Raw genomic sequence first — 21,120 nt, 5'->3', positions numbered from 1 at the left:
AGTTGACATCAAGGACAAGCCTGCTGATTCAGAAGACATTTTTGAGTATCTAACATATGCGAGACTACACTATCAATTTACAAAATAACACAAGGCCATGTGAACATTACAACATACACAAACATTCAGTAGGATCTGCAGATCAATAAGACATACATTACAAAAAAAAAAAAGTGTTTTATATTGTCATACAGACCAAGCTAGCTATTACCTCAACTTCAAATATTAGGCTTTGACTGCAGGTTAGATTGCTACTGTGAGTGCCATAATATGAAAGCAAATCCATATAATTCCTATTCAGAGAGTAATAAAATGATACCTTACAGAAAGGTCTAATCAAAAGAACTTAAAAATCTCAACACCCATGCAACACATATTGTTACCTTTTTAAAAGATGGATAAAAACTCATTCTTACACACATACTGGTGTCAAAGTTGGTGTTGGACATGAAGCTTTTACGACTACATTGTCACAAAGCCTGAAAGTTAGATGTCTGTGGAGTACACAAACATTTTTCTAGCAACATACCTGTGGACTGTGAAGATCTGTTGTCAACATGATAATTGAATAAGCTAAAACATACGCAGTATCTGCACTAGCAAAAAGAGTTTGCCTGAAGGCAGAAAGGAGAAAAAGAACAGCAGATTTAACATATTATGAATTTTTACTTATTATTCATCTTTCTAAAGCTCTGAAGACGAAGTATGGCTTACCCTTGGTTACATTCTAAATATCTAGCAGCAAATTTCTCCATCAGGCGATCAATTTTTTGAGCCTCTCCTGGAAGACGGAATCCCTCTAGAAACATACGTAGAGCTGAAACAAAATCCTTTCCTGAGAAGTCGTGCTGGTCCACATATGCATACATGACTTCTTTGTTAAATTTATCATTGTCTCCCAGGAACTCCCCAACCTGAGTCTGAAGTGAGAACAGGAAAGACAAACTAGTGCATTTACAATGGAAAAAAAAATGTAAATGTGAACAACAAAGTCATACTGCCCACATGTCCCACAAAGGAAGAGGCAGTTAAATATGATGTATTTCTGTTTCTCCTCTACTCTCTAAAGCAAAATATTTTGGCCATATACTACCTCATAATACTCTTACATGCTCATACATATCTGCTTACATTCTTTTTTCTCTCATTTTACTCCTGTACTATTTTTTCTAATAGGTGAATTCCATGAGAGCACAAGACAAAGTTAGTATTATCAATGATTATTTGTTCTTTGCTGTAATGACTTTTGTAGTTAGGAAACTTACTACAGGAATGAAAAGTTTACTAAACTTTGTTTCCACTAGAGTACAGACCTCAAATAGATTTAAGTAATGCTCAAATATAAACAGCTGGCACACTAATGCATTCAAGTTGATCACTGTCAACACAACAGAGTACAGTGAAAAATACTGCGAATTCATATAAAGATGTCTGTATACATAAACTGAGCTTAAAGATCTGTTTTGATGCCTGATTCTAAGTTCCAATATTGAAATTTGTGACTTCAGTCACAGCTGCAAGCATGGGCACATATGCAAGCCTTTCCTTAGAGGACAATGGGAGTAGCTACTAAGCACAGTGGTGCAGACTGCCATTTCAGAAAGCAAAGGTTTTCATGACAATATTCCTACCCCCCTATACCTATTCACGACATATTCCTACCCCCTATACCTATTCATGACATATTCCTACCCCCCTCAGCCAGTATTGCAGGCCTCTTCAAGTCCAGCAACAGCCGCTAGTTGTAAATAAAATCAAAGAACTAATCTAGATTAAGTAACTTTCTTTAGGGAGGCAGCAAAAAAATACTTCTCACACTGCTGCATGATGTTATTTTTTAGCTGTCTCTGAAGGACAGTTACTTCTGGCAGTCCCTTACTGGACTAAAGTAAATACTGTTTATTAAGATGCTTCTAGCTGTATTACTAATTAAGTACAAGTCTCTCTTTACCCTTCGATGAACTGCAGGATGTTATAGTACAGTGTATATCTGTAATGCATACTCCAAATTCCTTGAGCTTACAATTCTAGAATTTGTAGAGAGAAGTCTCCTTTCCTTCACTGTACAATAAAATTGAGCTCTTCAAAACACTATAATGTTATTTGCATTAAGTATAAAACCATCATCATGATCAAGAACAACCATCAGGAAAAGAGTTTTCTTACTGAATCTAATCTTTCCTCTTGATGCAAGAACTGAGCAATATCTTCAGGGGTAGTGCCAAGCATTCCTTGTTCTTGCAGGTACTGAATCCCCCTCTTTGGTTTCTTATTGAATCTGTACAACGAAGATCAGGATGGAATGAGAGTTAACACAGCCACACACAAAGCCGCACCAGCTTACGTAAAAAGATTCAATGATTTTGGATGAGGCAATGAAAAAATCTATGTATTAAATATTTTTCCTTCATCAAACTGTGTATTAGACAGGAATATGCTATTCCCTTCTACAATTATTATTCCCTTTATCATTGGATAATTTTATATTTTTCCCCTGTAAACAGCCTCCTCTTCCTCTCTGCTACATAACTGCCAACATGGCATCTATGCAACTCCCAGTAAAGAGTCCTAAACAGTATGATTTACTCTGGCATTCATGAAGAAAAAAGTATTTCGCAGAAAGAGCAAAGTCTTGGCTTGGAATGGAACAATTACACGCTGTTGCTTTTGGTTTAATCTGTATGAAACAATCAAGAAATCCATGAGTCGCCTGCAAGAATGGAAATGTACAAAGACATGGAACCATGTAAGTGAGAGAAACTGAAACCCTGAAGGACTAACAGATGCTGTTCAGGTTTGAGAACCATACTGCAGAAAACTTTTATTTTTGCATAAAGTGCCCTCACTAAGCAGGCAAGGTGACAAAGCTGAAATCCCACAGAAGGTTCATGCCAGACTGCACAGAAAAATGCTATCTCCCTGTTCTAATTATGACAAATTAATTAATCAGAAGAAGCATGAGATTAAGCATACAGATACTTTCATCAGTAATGTGTACACCACTAGAACAGGTTGTATTCAATTGATCACGAGTTCAATGTTCTTTTTATCCAAATATAAAAATCTTATTTTAGACAAGCAGGTCTGGAGAAAAAAGAACAAACATTCAGAGTACTCATCTTCTAGCTGTGAGGAATTAGGTTAACACAAAACACTGTTGACAGGCTCCAAAGGGGACACCATTCAGCACTCTTTCACCAGAGGAAGTGCTGTTACATCCAGTTTTTTTCCTAACACAAGATGAGTATCTATGAGGAGAAGGAAGAAAAACCCAGGAATCTTCATAGCTCCGTAAGAATCCACCCTCCCATGGGTGATAAAAGGGCACTCACAAGTCAATTCCTTGTTCTATTATTTCCTTTTGTTGCTTTAGGACCTCAAACTGCTCTGGGTTGTCAGTGCCAGACATCTGTGTGCTATAACTGCCAATTCCAGATGAAGCAGTAGAATCCAAGGAGTTTAAGCTTCCATATCTATTAATTGTCTCAGGGTGTTTGGTTTCATTGCTATCCTGCTCTGTCGGTTTTTCTTGGCCTATAAATTGGAAAGGGTTACATACATACAAAATACATACAATGAAAAGAAATTAAAATCGCAGGTTATTCTTCAAATCCTCTCTGAAGGTTTCTAAAACTCATGAGGGTTATTCTTCAATTACCCATTTGTTTTACATAAATATTCTGCTTTTGTTTTGACTGGGGAAAATAACAAAAAAATCACTACAATGTATCAAGGATTCTTTCAGTCCATCACATACCTGAAATTGAAGCCTTGAATTATAACTATAATTTGTAAACACTTAAACAAACAAACAAACAAAAAAATCAAAACAACCATGGCACCATGGAAACTCAGTTACACATCTTTCCTTTTATTTTCAAGTCTGATGTTACTTTTGACCTGAAGCAAATCAGGCTGTTTTTGAAACAGAGTGTCTAAAAGTGTTTATTAATCACACATGCCAAGGAGCTAGTGCTCTCAGTTCACAGCAGCAGCTGTGCTAACCACCTCTAAAAAGGTTATTACTTCACCTACCAATATTATCTGCTCAATCTGAAAATTCTACCATAACCTTAGTATTTTTTCTCTCAGGTCAGATGGAAACCAGATTAAAACAAGTAATGATTTAGTTACTTCACTGCTTACAACAGTGAAAATCCTACACCTCTTTTCATTCTCATGGAGAGAATGAAAAAATTCTCTCCATCCAGCTTGCTTCAGCAGTAATTTGATCAATATGAAGTTATATGAAATTAAGGGAGCTTCAAAGTAAGTTTTGTTAGCCTTTGAAAATTACAAATACAGAAAATAACAGGATTTAGTAATTTTCAGTGTAGTAGCTTTCTAGGACTTCACATGGTTAAGAAAAGACAATTTATGACATGTTGTTCAAATTACATTAATCCAATTTACCAATACTTCTACAAAATAAAAAAAAAGCTTATTCTCTTTTTTTATGCAAGAGGTTTTACCTATCTGGAAACCAGCAGTATCAAAATACTGGAAAAATGCATTAAACTCCTTGAGCTTTAAGCATCTCTTGATTAAAGGCAGAAGAATCACATCTTGTGTCTTACCAAGTGTTGTCTGAGAGTTGGGATTTACATATTGATCCTTACTCCACTCCACCATGCACTTCAAGATGGAAACTAAGCATTCCAATCCTTTTTTTCTCAAACTTAATTCCTAGAAAAGATTTTAAAAGCAATACATGAGTGGAACAAAGAGTTTAGTCTTAAACTATCATGGCAAAAACCATGAAGCTTCCTTAAGTTTTGGTGGAATTTTTACCTGAACATTGGACATGCCAAGTTCTTGGCTACCCCTTCCTTGAGCAATCTTTGATAGGTCATTAACCAGCCTTTCAAATATATTTGCTGCATTTAAATCACAATCATAGTTCACATAGATGTCAACAACACTCTGGGCATCTATAAAACAATGGGACATTGTCACACTTAGGAAAAAAAATTGATCATTCAATGAAAGGAGTACAGTTTTGTTCTTTAGCATAAACCCATAAAAAAAATAACCAAATGGCCCTTAATACCTGCGCATATCCTTGTCAGCGTCTGTATAACCATCCATTTATGATCAAATGAGCTAGTAGAGGTTTCCAAGATATATAGGAATATTTCTTTGAAGAAAACCTAACAAATGTTCCAAGAAGAAGGAGAAAAAAAAAATCTATTAAAAAAGGTCACTTAACTTTGATGGCCAACACTCTGACAGAATTCTGAAAGCAGCTGAAAAATTTGGGTTATATTTTGATCCCTCCAAAATGGAAGAACCTGGAATAATGTGAAATCTTGAAACCTTTTTGAACACTTCAGCCTAACAAGAAGTCTAAGCTGCTGTTAAGAGTTCACTGGGGATCTCAAAAGAAGATACATTACCTCACCCACAGAATATTCTTCTCTACAAGATTATGATATTATGCCACAAGCATAACAAACAGCTACTTACACCAATTTAAAGTACTGGACCTTCATTAGAAGGGAAACTTCTTGACACAAAAGGATCACTGTAGTCTTAGATTATTGGAAGAAGGGTACTAGTCACGCACAGCATAAAATATGCAGCAGGTCCAGTAATAGGGAAGTTACTCTTCCTTAAAAGAGGTTTAGTTTTCCCTAAAATTGCTTTAGTACAGATGCTTTTGTTTGGAACAGAGCCTATTTTATCCCCTCTCAATTAGCTCCTCACCAGGTCCATTAGTATTACAAGCTATTTCAGCTCAGCATGTTAGCAGCTTGGGCAGGCTTTTTCTCACTTCTCCCCTGAACAGCAGCAACTGCTGACACAGTGCATGAGCTCAAAATGTGAACTACTACATGGCATTACATCACCCTGGCACACTGCATTACACCACTGCTCGGTACTTCTGAGAGCTGACCTCTTCACAGGCAGTTGTGGCTACCAAATCCACCAAATCCACCAACGCAGTGGCCCACCTGGGCCAAGTGTCAGAAAACTGACACTAGTCTCAAGCCATCAAGCTTCTTCAACAGCAGCATACAAGTATCCAAATATGCAACTACTCTTGTTTTTAATATCAAATATTCCTTTATACCACAGAATTTCTACAAAGATTTTATCCAAGCAGAGATAAGAGTAAAGCTAATTTTGCTTTAATTCAAAACGTTTGGGGAAAACCAGCAACACTGATTTTTAAGCACCTTTGATGGTAAGCCATTTCCTCAAGCAAACTGTGCTGCTAAGACTTCCATTTTATTGGTCTCTTCAGAGAAAAAGGGGCACACAGCACAGTACTAGTTATTAATCTTCATAAGAAAGGCATCCCTATGAAACCTAAGGACTTCAACATGCAACAGATCAAAAACTTTCAAGTGCTTAAATACACTCAAGAGGACTAGGCTGGTTTCAATCACAACTTCATGTAATCCAAACAGAGGAAGACATAAAATTTTAATAAAGGTCATGCTATAAGCAACCCTTAGTTATAGATTTGCTGTTTTCTTATTTTTTACTGAAAGACAGCAATGCTATAAAATCTCTGAATTGGGATTTTTTTTCTTTTTTGTGGTACAGAATTTTAAAGAAGTCACTGATGAAGCAGAGAAGAAAGTTTCAGGTATGAAATTTAACACAAATCTAAGCTAGAAGAGACACTACCTGGAAGGTCTGCATACTATAAAGACACTTCAGATCTCTATGCTTCCGAGACAGAATTGACTTCTTGCTTCTGGTGTCAACTTTGGACAAGCATTATCTCAGAATGAACAGCTTCTCAAAATTGTATTAGGACATAGACAATTATTTTCACACTTCAGATATTTTAAAATGCTACCTATCACTATGATACTTATTGCAATTCATGTCACAAAGCTGAGACTTGACTTTACTTCCAGAGTATCAGAAAAGTAAACTAGAAATAAGCTAATTGTTTTGTCTGGTCAACTGATTGTTCCTGGGTCGGAGCAATCCCATGCACACCAGAGAAGAGATTCAGAGCAGCCCTGTGGAAAAAGACTTCGGGGTGTTGGCTGGTAAGAAAATGAACATGAGCTGGGATTAGTGTGCACTCACAGCCCAGAAAGCCAACTGTATCCTGGGCTGCATCAAAAGGAGCGTGACCAGCAGGTCGAAGGAGATGATCCTGCCCCTCTACTCTGCTCTCATGAGACCTCACTTGGAGTATTGTGTGCAGTTCTGGTGTCCTCTACATAGAAAGGACATGGAACTGTTGGAACAAGTCCAGAGGAGGGCCACGAGGATGATCAGGGGACTGGAGCACCTCCCATATGACGACAGGCTGAGAAAGTTGGGGCTGTTCAGCCTGGAGAAGAGAAGGCTGCGTGGAGACCTCATAGCAGCCTTCCAGTATCTGAAGGAGGCCTGTAAGGATGCTGGGGGGGGGACTATTCATTAGGGACTGTAGTGATAAGACAAGGGGTAACTGGTTAAAGCTTAAACAGAGGAAGTTTAGATTGGATATAAGGAAGAAGTTGTTTACTAAAGAGGTGGTGAGGCACTGGAATGGGTTGTCTAAGGAAGTTGTGAATGTTCCATCCTTAGTGGTTGGACAGAGCCTTGGGTGGTATGGTTTAGTGTGAGGTGTCCTTGCCCATGGCAGGGGGTTGGAACTTGATGATCTTGAGGTCCTTTCCAACCCTAACTATTCTATGATTCTGTAAAAATGAGAGTTTTAAGATGGCTTATTCACTTACGGAAAGCTGGTAATGGTAAGTATAGTTAAATGACACCCTGATATCTGGGACTTGCTGCAAACATATTCATTGACCCATTTAGGAATACAGTTACAAGACAATTAAGGTATGACTATACCTTACTTGAGGGCAGTGATACCTGAATATTCAAGTCAAAGGACCAAGACAGGCTCAGTTTCAGCAAAATCTGAAACTATTATTTTAATATATGCCAAAAACTGTCTTACACAGATGAAGAATGTAGCCTCAATCCTGAAATACATAGATTTTGCATATTATAAATCAGAGCATATGGCTCTCCTTACAGCTCCAAGACACTGAATATGAAGTTTTGTACTTGTCTACCCACATCTTCTGAATAACCTTTAGGATCAGTAGCTAAAAGAAGAGGTATTCTTTGCTCACAACCAGGAAAAAGAATAAGTTTCTAGAAATTGTTGTCCCCTGTACTTTGTAGTAGATGGAGACTTTGGCAGCATCAAGGTTTTGGCTTTCCTATTTGTGAGGAGGAAATGCAGCCCTGCTACGTGCTGATGGTCCTAATACAGAATGTTCTAAAAGCTGCTACAATAGTGTAGGGTACCCTATATTCAGTTTTCCTCAGATATGTCTTCATCCCCTACCCAGTTTTCCTCAGGTGTGTCTTCATTTTCCATTGGGAATTTGGGGAAAGAACAGCAGTGATGGAAGCTGATCAAATATCTGTCAGTGAAGCTGGATTGCAATGCATTTACCACCTACACACTGACTTGTAACTCTGCAAAAACACAGCAAATCCAACACTTGCTGGGAAGCAGGCTGTGTGACTGAAAAGCAGCTCAGCACAGTCTGTCTGATGTGCTGAACACCACACATGCACTACAGTCTTATTGAGCACACCCAGTTTGTCTTGAAAGTCTTCAGAATGCATCATATTTTCAAGGCACATCACTCATCAAACCTGTATTTCTATCCAAGCTATGCTCAAGGAAATACTGGAAATCCTATTACTTTTTCCCCAGAAGGCATCAAAGTAACCTGGTAAGTGATCAGAACACAAGACCCTTCTGACATAATACTGGCAAAATTAGGTTCTTCCTCCAAAGCTGCCACAACATACCAACTTACACAGTCACATCCATAGGTGAAGAAATCCCTGAAATGAAGGTCCTTATAATAGCAACATTATCAACATTTCTTAGCATCTTTTCATGTACTTAATCTCTACACTCAGAGGGCAATATGTAGGCTTCAGTATTCACATTGACTCCCCAAACATAAAATTACCAAAACGAAAAGTAGGAGCACATTGTGCACACTACTATAGAATAGAATAGAATAGAATCATAGAATAGTTAGGGTTGGAAAGGACTTTAAGATCATCTAGTTCCAACCCCCCTGCCATGGGCAGGGACACCTCACACAAACCATATCATTCAAAGCTTCATCCAACCTATTCACTATGGACATAAGTTCTTTATCACACAGGATACACAAGGTATCCATGTGGTTCAAATGGACAGAATCATTCCAAGAAGCTGCCTGTACCCTATAGCACAAGAATCAGAAGTCAAGAACAAAGCCTCTATATGTCTTGCTTTCCTGTAAGACTTAGAATATATTGATCCAGTGCCAGTGAGAAAATCTGCAATGTTTGTCAGGACTTTGATAACTCTCATTGCTAGGAATATGGACTTATTTCTACTTATGGCCCAGGGAGTTAAGACTGTGCATTCACTTTCTGAGACCAGAGGAATGAGATTATCTTACTGAGGATATATATTGTTGTAGGCCTTGATATACAAAGAGAAGTGGTTACACTAATCAAATAGCTTGGATTTCCCTAGAGAAAGAAAGTTGTTCAAGCAACCTCAAAGAGAAATACAATGCATTTCAGGGTATTAATTTTTATTCTGAAATTCCTTTGCACACCCATGTATTATGTATTCCTTTCATAAGTTTACTCTTTTAATTTGTACTACATAGTGCAGAGCTGAAACTTCTGAAATGCATTACTGAACATCAGTTGACCAAATGTATCCACAAACCTACTAATTTCTGAGTTTCAGCATCATACCATGGTAATACCACAGCCAACAGAAAACTCTACTTTGAAATAGAGGAAGCTAACTCATACAGTAATAGTAGTGGGTTTGGGCATGATAAGTTGACTGTAAAAATTCACCTCAAACACAGCATAAATCAAGGCATGGTTTGCACTGTAAAATGTCTTAGTTTATGTTAACTTCTATTATTAAGGGATGAAACAGCCTTACTTCTTTATTATTTTCCCATCACTTTCTATTTCACCAAACACTATCACGTGTCACATTACTTCTCATCTTGCAGAGTAAAGGTTATTTAATCTGTAAGTATTCCAAAGGAAATGTTGCTATTTTATCTGAAGGGGGTTTCAAAGGTATTCTTGAAAGCCAGTCCATTGCCACTGGGTAAAAAATATCACAGGAAGATCTGGCAAGTACTACAGAAAAGCAGAAATTCCATAAAGATAACAAATTTATCTAAGAAAAGAGCAAACTACACAAAAATATAAACAAATGTTCATTTAACACCCCACCCCTTAAATCAGAAATTCATGAAACATACCTCGATCTGCATCTTTAGATGAGTCTTGAAGTTTGAGAGGAGGGTAAGAAATATGGAAAGGGAAAGCTCAAAAACTTCTGGAACTGATGAGACTCCATTTTTTGACAGTGCAACACAAAGGTACTGCTTAATAGCATTAATAAACATCTCATTTGTCCTGAAGACAGGTCCTGCATTTTGCAGAATGGACAGAAGCAACTGCAATGAAAGAATCTTTGATCGCAGTTCATGAGATCTAGAATAAAACAATGCAGCATATCAGCTCAGTGTAAGTCATAAAAAATACAACAGTCCCTTGAAAGGTCAGTACACACCACAATGACTTTGTATGTGGAATGTTAATGAAATAAAGCTTACACAACCTGGTGCTGAAAGAGTCAGAAAAAGATGTTGTTCTTTTTTGTTGAAGTGGTCACTCTTCAGCCAAGCAGTTGTACAAGAATAACCTTTTGCAGTTACTGGTTCTCTCTATTACTACTGAACCACTCTTCTGCAAGACATCACTGCAGAACATCAGCAACAGCAGGCAATGCTGCCCATCTCAGCCAGAGGATGGATGAAGAGAGCATTTTTTCCTTTGAATGTTTTTTTTTTTTTTTTGGAAGAACCCATCTAAAATACCCGGCCCATCTACAGAACTTTTGAGTACCAAAAGGTGGAAAAATCCTCCTCCTCCTCTATTTCCACCAGTATGGAGAGCTGAAGGATCCTACAGACAGCTGTACTCCCTGACCTACTTGCTTCCAACACTGAAATATCTTTTCTCAAATACTGTATTTCATATTAGTTATCAACCACTGTTCCCATCACACTCCAAGAGCAGCTAAGATATATACCATGCCTCACTTAGGCATGTAAATTGCAAAGTCAGGCAACTGTAGCATTGTCAAGGGCTCCACAGTAACATCATGCTTTTTACAGAGTGAGATAAGCTAGAATTCATGTCAGAAGAGTGCTACTATTTATGCTTTAAAAAACAAAACAAAGCAAAAAACAAATCAGCCCCTAAAAACCCCAAACCACACACACACAAAAGTGTAAAGGAAATCTGTATCTATAAAAGTATAATGAATTTAAATAGTACCCTGGGTGAATGCATTCTCTCCCACTTGTGATAATCTGAAAAAAGACTACAGCTCTTCTGAAGAGCAGGTACAGACACAAATGTTTTTCCCAACAAGATAGTCCACAGTTTTCACAGAACAACCACCCACTGACAGGAGGACAGTTACGAAACAGAAGGAACAATGACAGGAAATCTTTCAGAGTACAGCCCAAACATGGTAAGGAGCACTTCAAGTCAATATGCAACACGCGTAATAGTTGGCTGTTTGCTGTATGTTGTAAAAATACAAGCTTAACAACAACATAATTCCAGTAGCAAGTCTGCTGCAAATAAATTCAATGTTTTCTAGATGCTGGCAAAAAAAGAGGGTATTGAAGGGGAAAAAAAAAATCAATCTGCAAACATTTCAAACTCATAGAATATAATCCCAAATTTAGACTTTGTCTGAAGACACTTTAGAGAAGTAAAACATTGGCAGTTAAACTGAGTGAGGAATTTGTTCCTCACATTCCTCTTAATGGAATGTAGGTCAAAGTAAATGCCCCAGAATAGCTCTTCTTAGCAAATCTTCAAGAAAATGCCTGGCTCTGGACACTGAATAGCTGTATGGAACCTAGCATAACCTTTTGATGCAAAAGACCTGATTTTCGCATCCCATTGTACCAAGTATGCAGGCAGCATGTGACCAGACTTTGCTCTGCTATGAAATGTAAGAATTCAAATATGAATTTCAATGATAAACACAGTATTAGATATTGCCTACTTCCAGCAAGAGTCAGCTCATAACTGAAGTCCTAACTTGCTGGCCTTACTAATTCTGTATGATGTGTAAAGCCCACTTAATTTAAGAAAGTTTAAGGACTAAAATCTAGTAAGTGAACCTTCAAGACATTTCTCCCCCATTTTATTTCATTCCATGGAAAAAGAAGATAAAGACATTAAGACATTAACCAGGTTCCCATGAACATAAACTTGATTTCAACTCCCAGTGAGTGTTGTGATTTTAAGCTAAAGGTCCATGTCCTGTTAGCTAAATTTAAATCACAGACTTCACAGCTATTTTCACTGGAAAGATGTTTTCCAAAGAGGCAAATAAGACTTTTTTAAAAAGCTGTAGATATCCTACGCCTCCTCTTCCAATTACAGCATGTTTGTTACTAGTTCAAAAAGCCATCTACGCCTCAGAGCCACCAATAAATTCTAGGCATTCCTCCAAACACAGGATGCCTTTGAATGCTTTTGCAGCTAATTCTCATTGCCCTAAATGCCTTTTCCTCCAATTTATTCTACATGAAGAGCTTCATCAGTTCCAATACAAGCATCAAGGACTCCATGGATTCAGGTGAGATTCTCCAAGTGCTTCAATAGCTATTGCTGCACTTTCCAGAGGGAGTTAACCCATTAAAGCCTTTAATAAATGGACAGTGTTAGGCTCAGAGAACTGACTAAAACCACTAAAACTCATGGCATTTCCTCTTCTCAAAAAGTGAGGAAAAACCCCATGCCTTAGTCTTTATTCTTTAAGGTCCCAACTTTCTGTAGTACATCACTAGATAATTTGAAAACGGCTCTGGACTAACCCTTCAAAACCCTTTTTACTACATCATATTTTTTTCAGCTTATTAAATTCACAACATGTATCAGCAATTAAAGCATCTTAAAGTTACCTGCTGTAAAAGTTAGACCATAAAACAGTAAAGCTGATTCAATTTCAAAAAATACTGAGCCTCCATCAGAAGTCATACCATAGTTTTAATATCTTATGAACAAAATAGCAATCTTGAATTGCTTCTAATGCACATAAACCATACATATAAATTGTATTCAAGATCACAAAAACAAAGTTCTTGGCCAACACTCACAACTAATATTGGCACCCATCTATAAAGGATAGTATTTTTTTGTTTACCGTAAAGCCGAATTGAAAACACGCTATCTTCAATCAGAAGATTTTCAAAATAGCCATATAAAGGGTGTGTTTCAAAACATTCGGTTGTTTTTTTTTTTTTAATTAAGGATGTTGCCAAAATTATCCAACCTGAGCAAAAGAATGGAACATCATATCATGAATTTCTCATAACCACTATCAGGTCAAAATTAGGAGCTTATATTAAGATGAAATAGTTGGGTGTGTGCACTGGATACCCAGTATGCAAGAGATGTAAGAAACTATGGGGCATAAACAGAACCCAGGTATTACTTAAAAGCAGAGTAACATTAGCTGCGACCAAAAATACCTGAAAACCTTCTGTACAAACCCTTCTGAAAAGCATTAGGAAGAACATCCAGGAAGAACATGAGATATACGTACAGGGAGAAAAGATTTTGTTATGAAACTTCGAAACAGGTAGATGGGTAGCACCAATTGCTTTCATTTGACATACAAAAGATGGATTAGAACTTAAAAGTACCTTTTCAGAGTTTCTAAATTCATTTGACCATATAATGATTTTCTCAGTGACTGAGGACTCTCAAAAACATTTAAAGAACTTTTTTTTTTTTTTTTTAAATAGAAAGATTGGTTATGAGAACTCTCAATTCTACTTACTTTGGATCTGGTGGTCCATCTGACAGGGGCTTCATGGAGAGTTTACAGAGTGACCTGAATACAAGGAAGGCATCCTTTTGTAAAATGTGGGAAAACTTAGCACCAGGGGTAGGTCCTGAAGAATTTCCAGATTCCTAAAGAAGTTAACATATTAAGTATTCCATTTTGCATTAGCAGGATGCGTAGGGAAATCCCCACCTCCTAGCAACAGGAAGTTAACATACACAAATATAATCAGTTCACTGTAGCTTTATGGTCTCAAGACTAAACTAAACCAAAAGAAAATAATTATTCTGTTGACCAGTTAAAATAAGCTCACTAATAAATGTTGCTATCTAAGTTAAAAGTCAGACTGTCATGAAAATAGTTAGGTCAAGTCTAAGGAAGGTAACTTGCAGTGAATTCCCTTCATGTATCTTCAGTATATGACTAGTGTTATAAAAGCCAAACATAACATTTTAATAGAATGCAAGTATTTACATTATCTGTGGCAAGATACAATTGGTAAAATTTCTATAGTACAATAATTACCACTATTACTAAGTTCTTGCAACTCTGTACTTTTGCTCCTTACATAAGCAACATGTTTAATACTTATCTCTTTGCATGACATATGTGACTATAGCTTTCTAAGCTTAAGATCTAATATTCCCAAACCTAATTACACTTTGGCAACAGATACTCTGTCAGTTGATATTGCACACATGCTGGTATCTTATACAATAGAGTGTATTTCCACATCTCTTTTGTTAATGAAAATTAAATCCTCTCAGACATGAAACTTTTTATCTGAAATCGCTGCATTAAGGTCATGCTATAGCTTGAAATATCTATTTATCAGTTGAAAAGAGCACACTGAAATTACACAGTTATATGCCTATAATTGGCTACAGTCTTCACTATGTATATTGAATGATAGTTTTATAGTTTCTCAGAAGCACTTAAAAAAACAGGGAACTGAGTTGTCAAATTTTGGCACTGTATACTCTATGGGGTAACATATAACACATACTACTTTTTTCATATTCCCTAATTTACAACTGTCTGTACCTGAGTGTCGTTGGAAGAGACAGACAATCTGTCATCAGGTAAAGATGGTGTATAAGCAACAGAAATTGGAGTCCCTGGAATTCCATTTGCCTGAATGTTTTCACTGTCACTGCCATCCTCTAATGTTACAATTGTGCCATCGCCACCTGCACTTTCAGCAGTCCCTTCCACATCTATTAAAAAAGATGTAAAAATTATACACAAATGTTACATGAGATTGCAAATTAAAAAGTTTTTAAATCTAATATTTAAATACTATATCAATCATAACTATCATAGGAGGAGCTTAAGGCAGACTTCACATGTCATTATATAGCTAAAAATATTCCCAATGCTCTTTAATTCCCACTAATGGAAATTATAGTTAAAAACTGACAAAAGTTGTCATTGCTAGGTTCACCATTCTACCAAGTTTCCAAGAAGTACTGGGGGAGGTGGGGGAAAGCATTCACTGATTTGATATATACTTTCCAACAAGCTGAAAAATGTAGTGCAACCCTGTTACTGCAAACAGGCCATTTCTGAAGTTTATGTGGAAAAAAAACAGGGAAAAAATAAAGGAACAAGAACTTAAGTCCCCAATTCAGGGAGTATACATTAAGGCATGAAATCTCGTCCATTTTACTGTTAGATAATGCACAGCTAGATTAGCAAAACAGCCAAATAAAGACAACTGAAACTGATTTCTACAGCACATTAGTACAATAATGACATATTTTAGTTAAATACGCAGGTGTTAAGATAATTCTTAATGTCAAGATTCAGATTGCAATTGCTATTGACTAGACAGATACTAATATAATACCTCCAACTACTATGTTCACCATTTCCTGCACAATACTTTCTACAATTTCTTGCGCCTTCTCTTCACATTCATTGCTTTCACCATCATATGTTCCTCCATCAGATTTAGAAAGATCTTTAAAAAGAAAAAAAAAACCAAACAAAAATAAGAAACTGAGGAGCTGAGATATTTTACTTGCATTTTTCATTTAAAAATTAAATTACAAATATATTAATAGGAGAGTGTACATTAAAAAAAAGTGTTAGGATGCTTTCAAAATAGTATTTGCATAAGATAAGCACTCCAATGTTTAACTTGTAAATAGTAATTAATCTACAGGCCTATGTCAACCAAATGCATCAATTTTGTATCTTCATGTACATTAAACACTGAAAACTGGCAGTTTTGAGATGCTATTCTCAAAACTTTTCACAGTATTACATAGGTGAAAAGAGTGCGCTACTGCAGTGACTACAACAGAGTGTAAGACTCAAGGGTATTCATGATAAAGTTTAACAGTGCTAACAAGGACAACAGGCATTTTACATTACTCATCTTAAAATATATGCCTGTCTCCAAATTTGGGAGAGAGAAAAAAAAAAAAAGATAACCCTCAAGCCCTTCTTCTTACAGACCTTTTCCCTCCCCTCCATGAAAGAGAAGTACACACTGATTACTTTCTGCTGCTGTGGCTTGGTCGGCTTCTGTCTGTTCATTTTCAGCGCTAGAAATATCAGATCCATTTTCTGCCTCTGTATCTTCTTGAAGGCTCTTGTCCACATCATTTGTGCTGTGGTCAAGCTCTCTCTCATGTTCTTTGGACAGCTGTGTTGGAATATGTCTCAAATGAGGTGACTCAGGCTCATGATGGCTTACTGGAGACTGCTGTAGATGGTGTTGCTGTCTGTGTCTTTCCTTTTCCATCTGTTTTGCTTCCTGAAGCTACAAAAACATTGCAATCACACAAGAACTTCACCACTGAAACAAAACAGGGAGCTGTATACATACTGTATGCACTACTTTATAAACATGAAATATTTATTTTTTTCTGCTTACATAAAGCTGTAACAGTTTAAGAAAATGCCTTTGTATCAGAAATAATTTTAATATCTGAACTTTGAACATCCAAGGGAAAAGCACAACAAAAGGAGGAGCGCAAACTGAAAAAAGCCACAGTTCCAAAACACTACAGAAGACAGATGCTCAGAAAGAAATCATCATACTTAAAACTATACGACAAAGACTGTTTTAGTTTTGTTGGGTTTTTTGTGGCACTATAGATGTCCAAGTGGATGCTACCTCCCAGACTACAGCTCAAATAATTCCTTCTAGCATTGTTAGTGATTACATGAAAATAACTGCCCTGAGCATGCAAAACAAGCAGAACAGCTCATCAGCTTGCACAAAGACTAGACACAGTCGGGCAAAAATGAAGAATTCCTAACAGTAACAACAATAATAACAGTAATAATAATTTCTCTATTAATTTGCTTAAAAGGACAGTAACTGCACAGATTTCTGAAAGCATTCAGGTACTGCATGGCTTTTGTCATGACTTATAAATATGGCATCTCATAAATCTTCAACTGTGATGGTACCATGCATCAAAATGCAGTTGCTTCTGAGAGAGAATACATACTCAGAGAAAATTTAGAATTTGTAATAATAAAGCAGAATTACTTCTACAGGTAGCTAGGAATTCAACCAGTTCTCAAATCCACACTTCTGGTTATTTTTTTGGTATTTTGTGTTGTTGTTTTGGGTTTTTTTTGTTTGTTTTTTTTTTTAATAGGCATTACGACAATTACTTCACCTTATTGATCTTTGTTATCAGCAGCAGAAGGCACAGGGCACATACTCGGGTCCCTGCTGACAACTCGCACTAGCAGTTTCAGTGAATGAAATATCTGTTAGTGACTACTATGCATTACAATGTTGAAAAATCCTATATATCACTCCTATGCCCCAAAAATACATACCAGATTTTTTCTCTCCCCAAAGTACTAAAGTTATTAAAGCCAAAAATTTTAATAATCATGACAAACCAAATCTCTCAAAGCTGGTTTGCTTTTAAAAGCTAGTTTCTATATAAAGATACTGAGATACTCACTGCTTGATTTTCCATACGTGCAAAAATGACATTCAGCATTTGTGTTAGAGTGGCCTTGGCTGTGGTTTGATTTATAAGATTTTTGCTTGCTAGATAGATATTGTAACATGTTCTTACAGCCTGTAGCACTGTTCCTTCGTGGATTTCTATGTGTTGAGATGTTACTGCAGTGAGCAAAGCCTAAATAAACACAAACACATATTTCCCAGTAAAAACTGTTCTTATATATCAGTTTATAAATTAATATAAAAATTGAATTACATTTAAAATATAACTAAGCACATATCTCAAACTGCAATTACATTTCCCTATGTATTCTTACAGCCACATCAGATCATACATACTGGTTATATTAAATTGAAAGTGCTTTTAATCAATATATCTAGGAGATATTTGGTTCACAGAATGTAACAGCAAGAAATAAACAATGGAGTTATCAGACAGGTAGTCAACAAAAAGTCATCCTAGAATTTTCTAGACACAAAACATGAACAACAGACTACCTGGGAAGTCTGGAGGGCAATCCAAAGGGTTCAAAAGCTATTTTACAAATTAATGTAAATGTGCAGAACAAAGACTGAGTATGAGACTAGGCAGTTCTAACTACCCTTTCTAAACACTCTTTCTGGGTAGATGCCAGAATATTGGTGTTGTCCTCTATACTTCCACTTCTTTCTTCCCATTTGAGGTAGTATCTGCTTCCCTCTTCTCAAAAAAATATGCAAACAACCCTCTAAAAGATCAGGTAACACAGAAGTATTATGTGGCACAGACAAAGGGTGGATTAAAGAGCAGAAACAGAGGCAGATGAAAGATGAAGACAGGGTGGGGAGACATTGTCAGAGGTATGCGTTGGAGAGTGGAAGGAAAGGGTTAAAGCTTGGTGCACAGGAGACCACTGATCACTGTACTCCAGCAGAAAAAAATCTGGGAATTTTATGAGTTAAAGACTCTGACATAGTTAACGATTTAAGGGATTGTTTAGGGTAAGTAAGAAAGATCTGGAAGCACTGGAAAGCTCATACTCCTGTAAGTTTATCACAGTTAAAACCGGAAGTTACTGCAAGTGTTGTGTAATCTACTCATCAAACCAAGCCACATTTCACTGACATTGTCAGCACCTCTGTCCACACATGGCACCAGAAAGTGGACAAAGAGTATCCACTACTCACTAAAACCCTTCAAAAAGCACTGTACAGCTTAATAGGAAAAGAAACCAAACACCCTCAAAGACGCACTTAACTGAGCTACTGCTGAAGAGATCTGAATTCTACTTCTAGATAAGCAGTCTGCTTAGGGTTCCTTCTTTTACCCATGGTACCTCAGTTCTCCCATCAGTGGATGTTGGGAGGTAAATATATTTCTTACTGGAGAGTATGACCACTAAATAGCATCTCATGCTACAATCTACAAAGTTGTATTGCCTAAATGCCCACTACAAGTCTTTTAAAATCAAAAATAAACACAAAAAAATATTAAGAAAACCCCCAACCAACTGAAAAGAAATCACAAGGCTAGGTTAACTGTAGATGATAGCTTTGTTAAAGGAATTTAAGTCTCTGAGCACTGGTACTGTTCTTTTCTGTCCTCACAAGATTCAGTTTATGTGTCATTAGCCTTCTAAAAATGAAGTGCTAAACTGAAATTTATACCACCATCCTTAATTCTTACCTTCTCTGCACAATGCTTCAACACCACCACTGAACTTAATACACTGCTTCCACTAGTACAAACATCATTCAGGGAAGAGGACATTCAAAAGCCAGAACAAAATTATGGTGCCTTATCTGGACAGAGATCAGCGACAAATGGTGGCCCTCAGGGGTCTGTACTGGGACCAGAGCTGTTTAGCATCTTCATCAGTGACACTATCAGTGGAATTGAGTGCAGCCTCAGCAAATCTGCAGACAACACCAACCTGAGTGGTGCAGTGACATGCCTAAGGGACGGGATGCCATTCAGAGGGACCTGAACAAGCTCAAGGAGTGGGGCCATGTGAACCTCATGAGGTTCAACAAGGCCAAGTGCAAAGTCCTTCACTAGAGTCAAGGCAACCCCCAGTATCAACACAGACTGAGAAATGAATTGATTGAGAGCAGCCCTGCCAACAAGGACTTGGGAATCCTGGTAGATGAAAAACTGAACATGAGCCAGCAAAAGAAAAAAAGGAAACAACCTTGCAGCCCAGAAAGCCAACCATATCCTAGATACATTAAAAGAGTGACCAGCAGGCCGACAGAGGTGATTCTACCCATCTACTCTGTTTTTAAAAGTTTATTCAGTTGATTCAGACTATTAAATCCATGCCAGGACAAAGGATGCACTAGGACACCTAGGAGCAAATTCTGGATAGAAAAATGCCTCCCTGCAGAGGTCAGAAACATCGAGCTACTGCAGTGGCTTTACTGCCTATGGAGTCAAGAGCATTAGGTTGCTCTTTTCTACCACGGTCGATTTGCTGCTCAAGGCTTTTTGCAGCCAAGATCCCACTTCTGGTCGCACTTAGCTCATTTGTTTTCATCCAGTAGTCTTCAGTGTGAGCTAAGGAGAGAGGATTAAAACAAAACAAAAACACCCTACTTTATTATACTCCTGCCCCTTGCTGTTCTTTAGGCACTTAAGGAAACCTTTGTGAAAACAATGTTAGCACTATCTCATTGTATTTCAGGTCCTTCCACAAGAGCCTCCTTAGCCACAAAGCCTGCAAAAATACCATCAGCCATCAAGCTTTCTTTGTTCTGAAACTACTGGCTATCATCCCGACTTTGAGATTGTTCCCTTATGCTTTCCTTCCAGTCCTTCACACCTATTGTCCTATATTTGAAAAAGACCTATTGTTCTATGCCTCTATCTAGTTACTATAAATAAAGGTTATTCATTTTTATAAACAATCATCAGATGGGTTTGGGAAAGGAGAAAAATATTCAGGATCATTTCTTGAGTTACAGACTGTATCTTTGTGCAACACCCATAGTATTTTTACTTTTAGCCTGAAGCATATTTGCCTCTTTAGTCAATTTCCTATTACGTAAAATGACTACGTTAGAACAGCACACAAGATTATCATGATTTGTGAGGCAAAATGGATGTTGTTTAAAAAGGCAAACTAAATTTGAGTTAGTTCTCTGCTAAAAACATCTATCTGTACCTGTACTTTTCATTCCTCTCACACTGAATATTCTGCAAGAACAGATTGGTTATGGTGAAATAAAGGAACTACAATAAGGAAAACAATTTAAGAGTGCACAAGAGGCAGGTGCAGTTACATACAGACTTGCTAGTAAG

At 37.1% G+C, this 21,120-nt stretch overlaps 1 protein-coding gene across 2 annotated transcripts in view; it reads right to left on the bottom strand.

The window, feature by feature from the left end:
* The window catches only part of ARFGEF1 (ARF guanine nucleotide exchange factor 1), a 90,430-nt gene that overhangs the window by 30,591 nt on the left and 38,719 nt on the right, over positions 1-21,120 (bottom strand). Inside the window, exons 5-17 of one of the 2 annotated variants that reach the window (XM_031050529.2) lie at positions 17,836-18,015; positions 16,361-16,667; positions 15,747-15,860; positions 14,942-15,114; positions 13,892-14,025; positions 10,278-10,512; positions 5,051-5,150; positions 4,792-4,931; positions 4,578-4,686; positions 3,333-3,534; positions 2,167-2,278; positions 715-920; positions 530-614 (exon numbers count right to left, since the gene is read on the bottom strand). In XM_031050529.2, coding sequence (XP_030906389.1) covers positions 530-614; positions 715-920; positions 2,167-2,278; positions 3,333-3,534; positions 4,578-4,686; positions 4,792-4,931; positions 5,051-5,150; positions 10,278-10,512; positions 13,892-14,025; positions 14,942-15,114; positions 15,747-15,860; positions 16,361-16,667; positions 17,836-18,015 — 2,097 coding nt within the window. The remainder of the gene's footprint in view (positions 1-529; positions 615-714; positions 921-2,166; positions 2,279-3,332; positions 3,535-4,577; positions 4,687-4,791; positions 4,932-5,050; positions 5,151-10,277; positions 10,513-13,891; positions 14,026-14,941; positions 15,115-15,746; positions 15,861-16,360; positions 16,668-17,835; positions 18,016-21,120) is intronic. The other variant, XM_005150789.3, reaches the window with a different exon arrangement.

The sequence above is a fragment of the Melopsittacus undulatus genome, chromosome 1 (genome assembly GCF_012275295.1).
Source record: "Melopsittacus undulatus isolate bMelUnd1 chromosome 1, bMelUnd1.mat.Z, whole genome shotgun sequence".
NCBI lineage: Eukaryota > Metazoa > Chordata > Aves > Psittaciformes > Psittaculidae > Melopsittacus > Melopsittacus undulatus.
The sequence above is the reverse complement of the archived record's forward strand: the minus strand, read 5'-3'. Positions and strand labels throughout refer to the sequence as shown.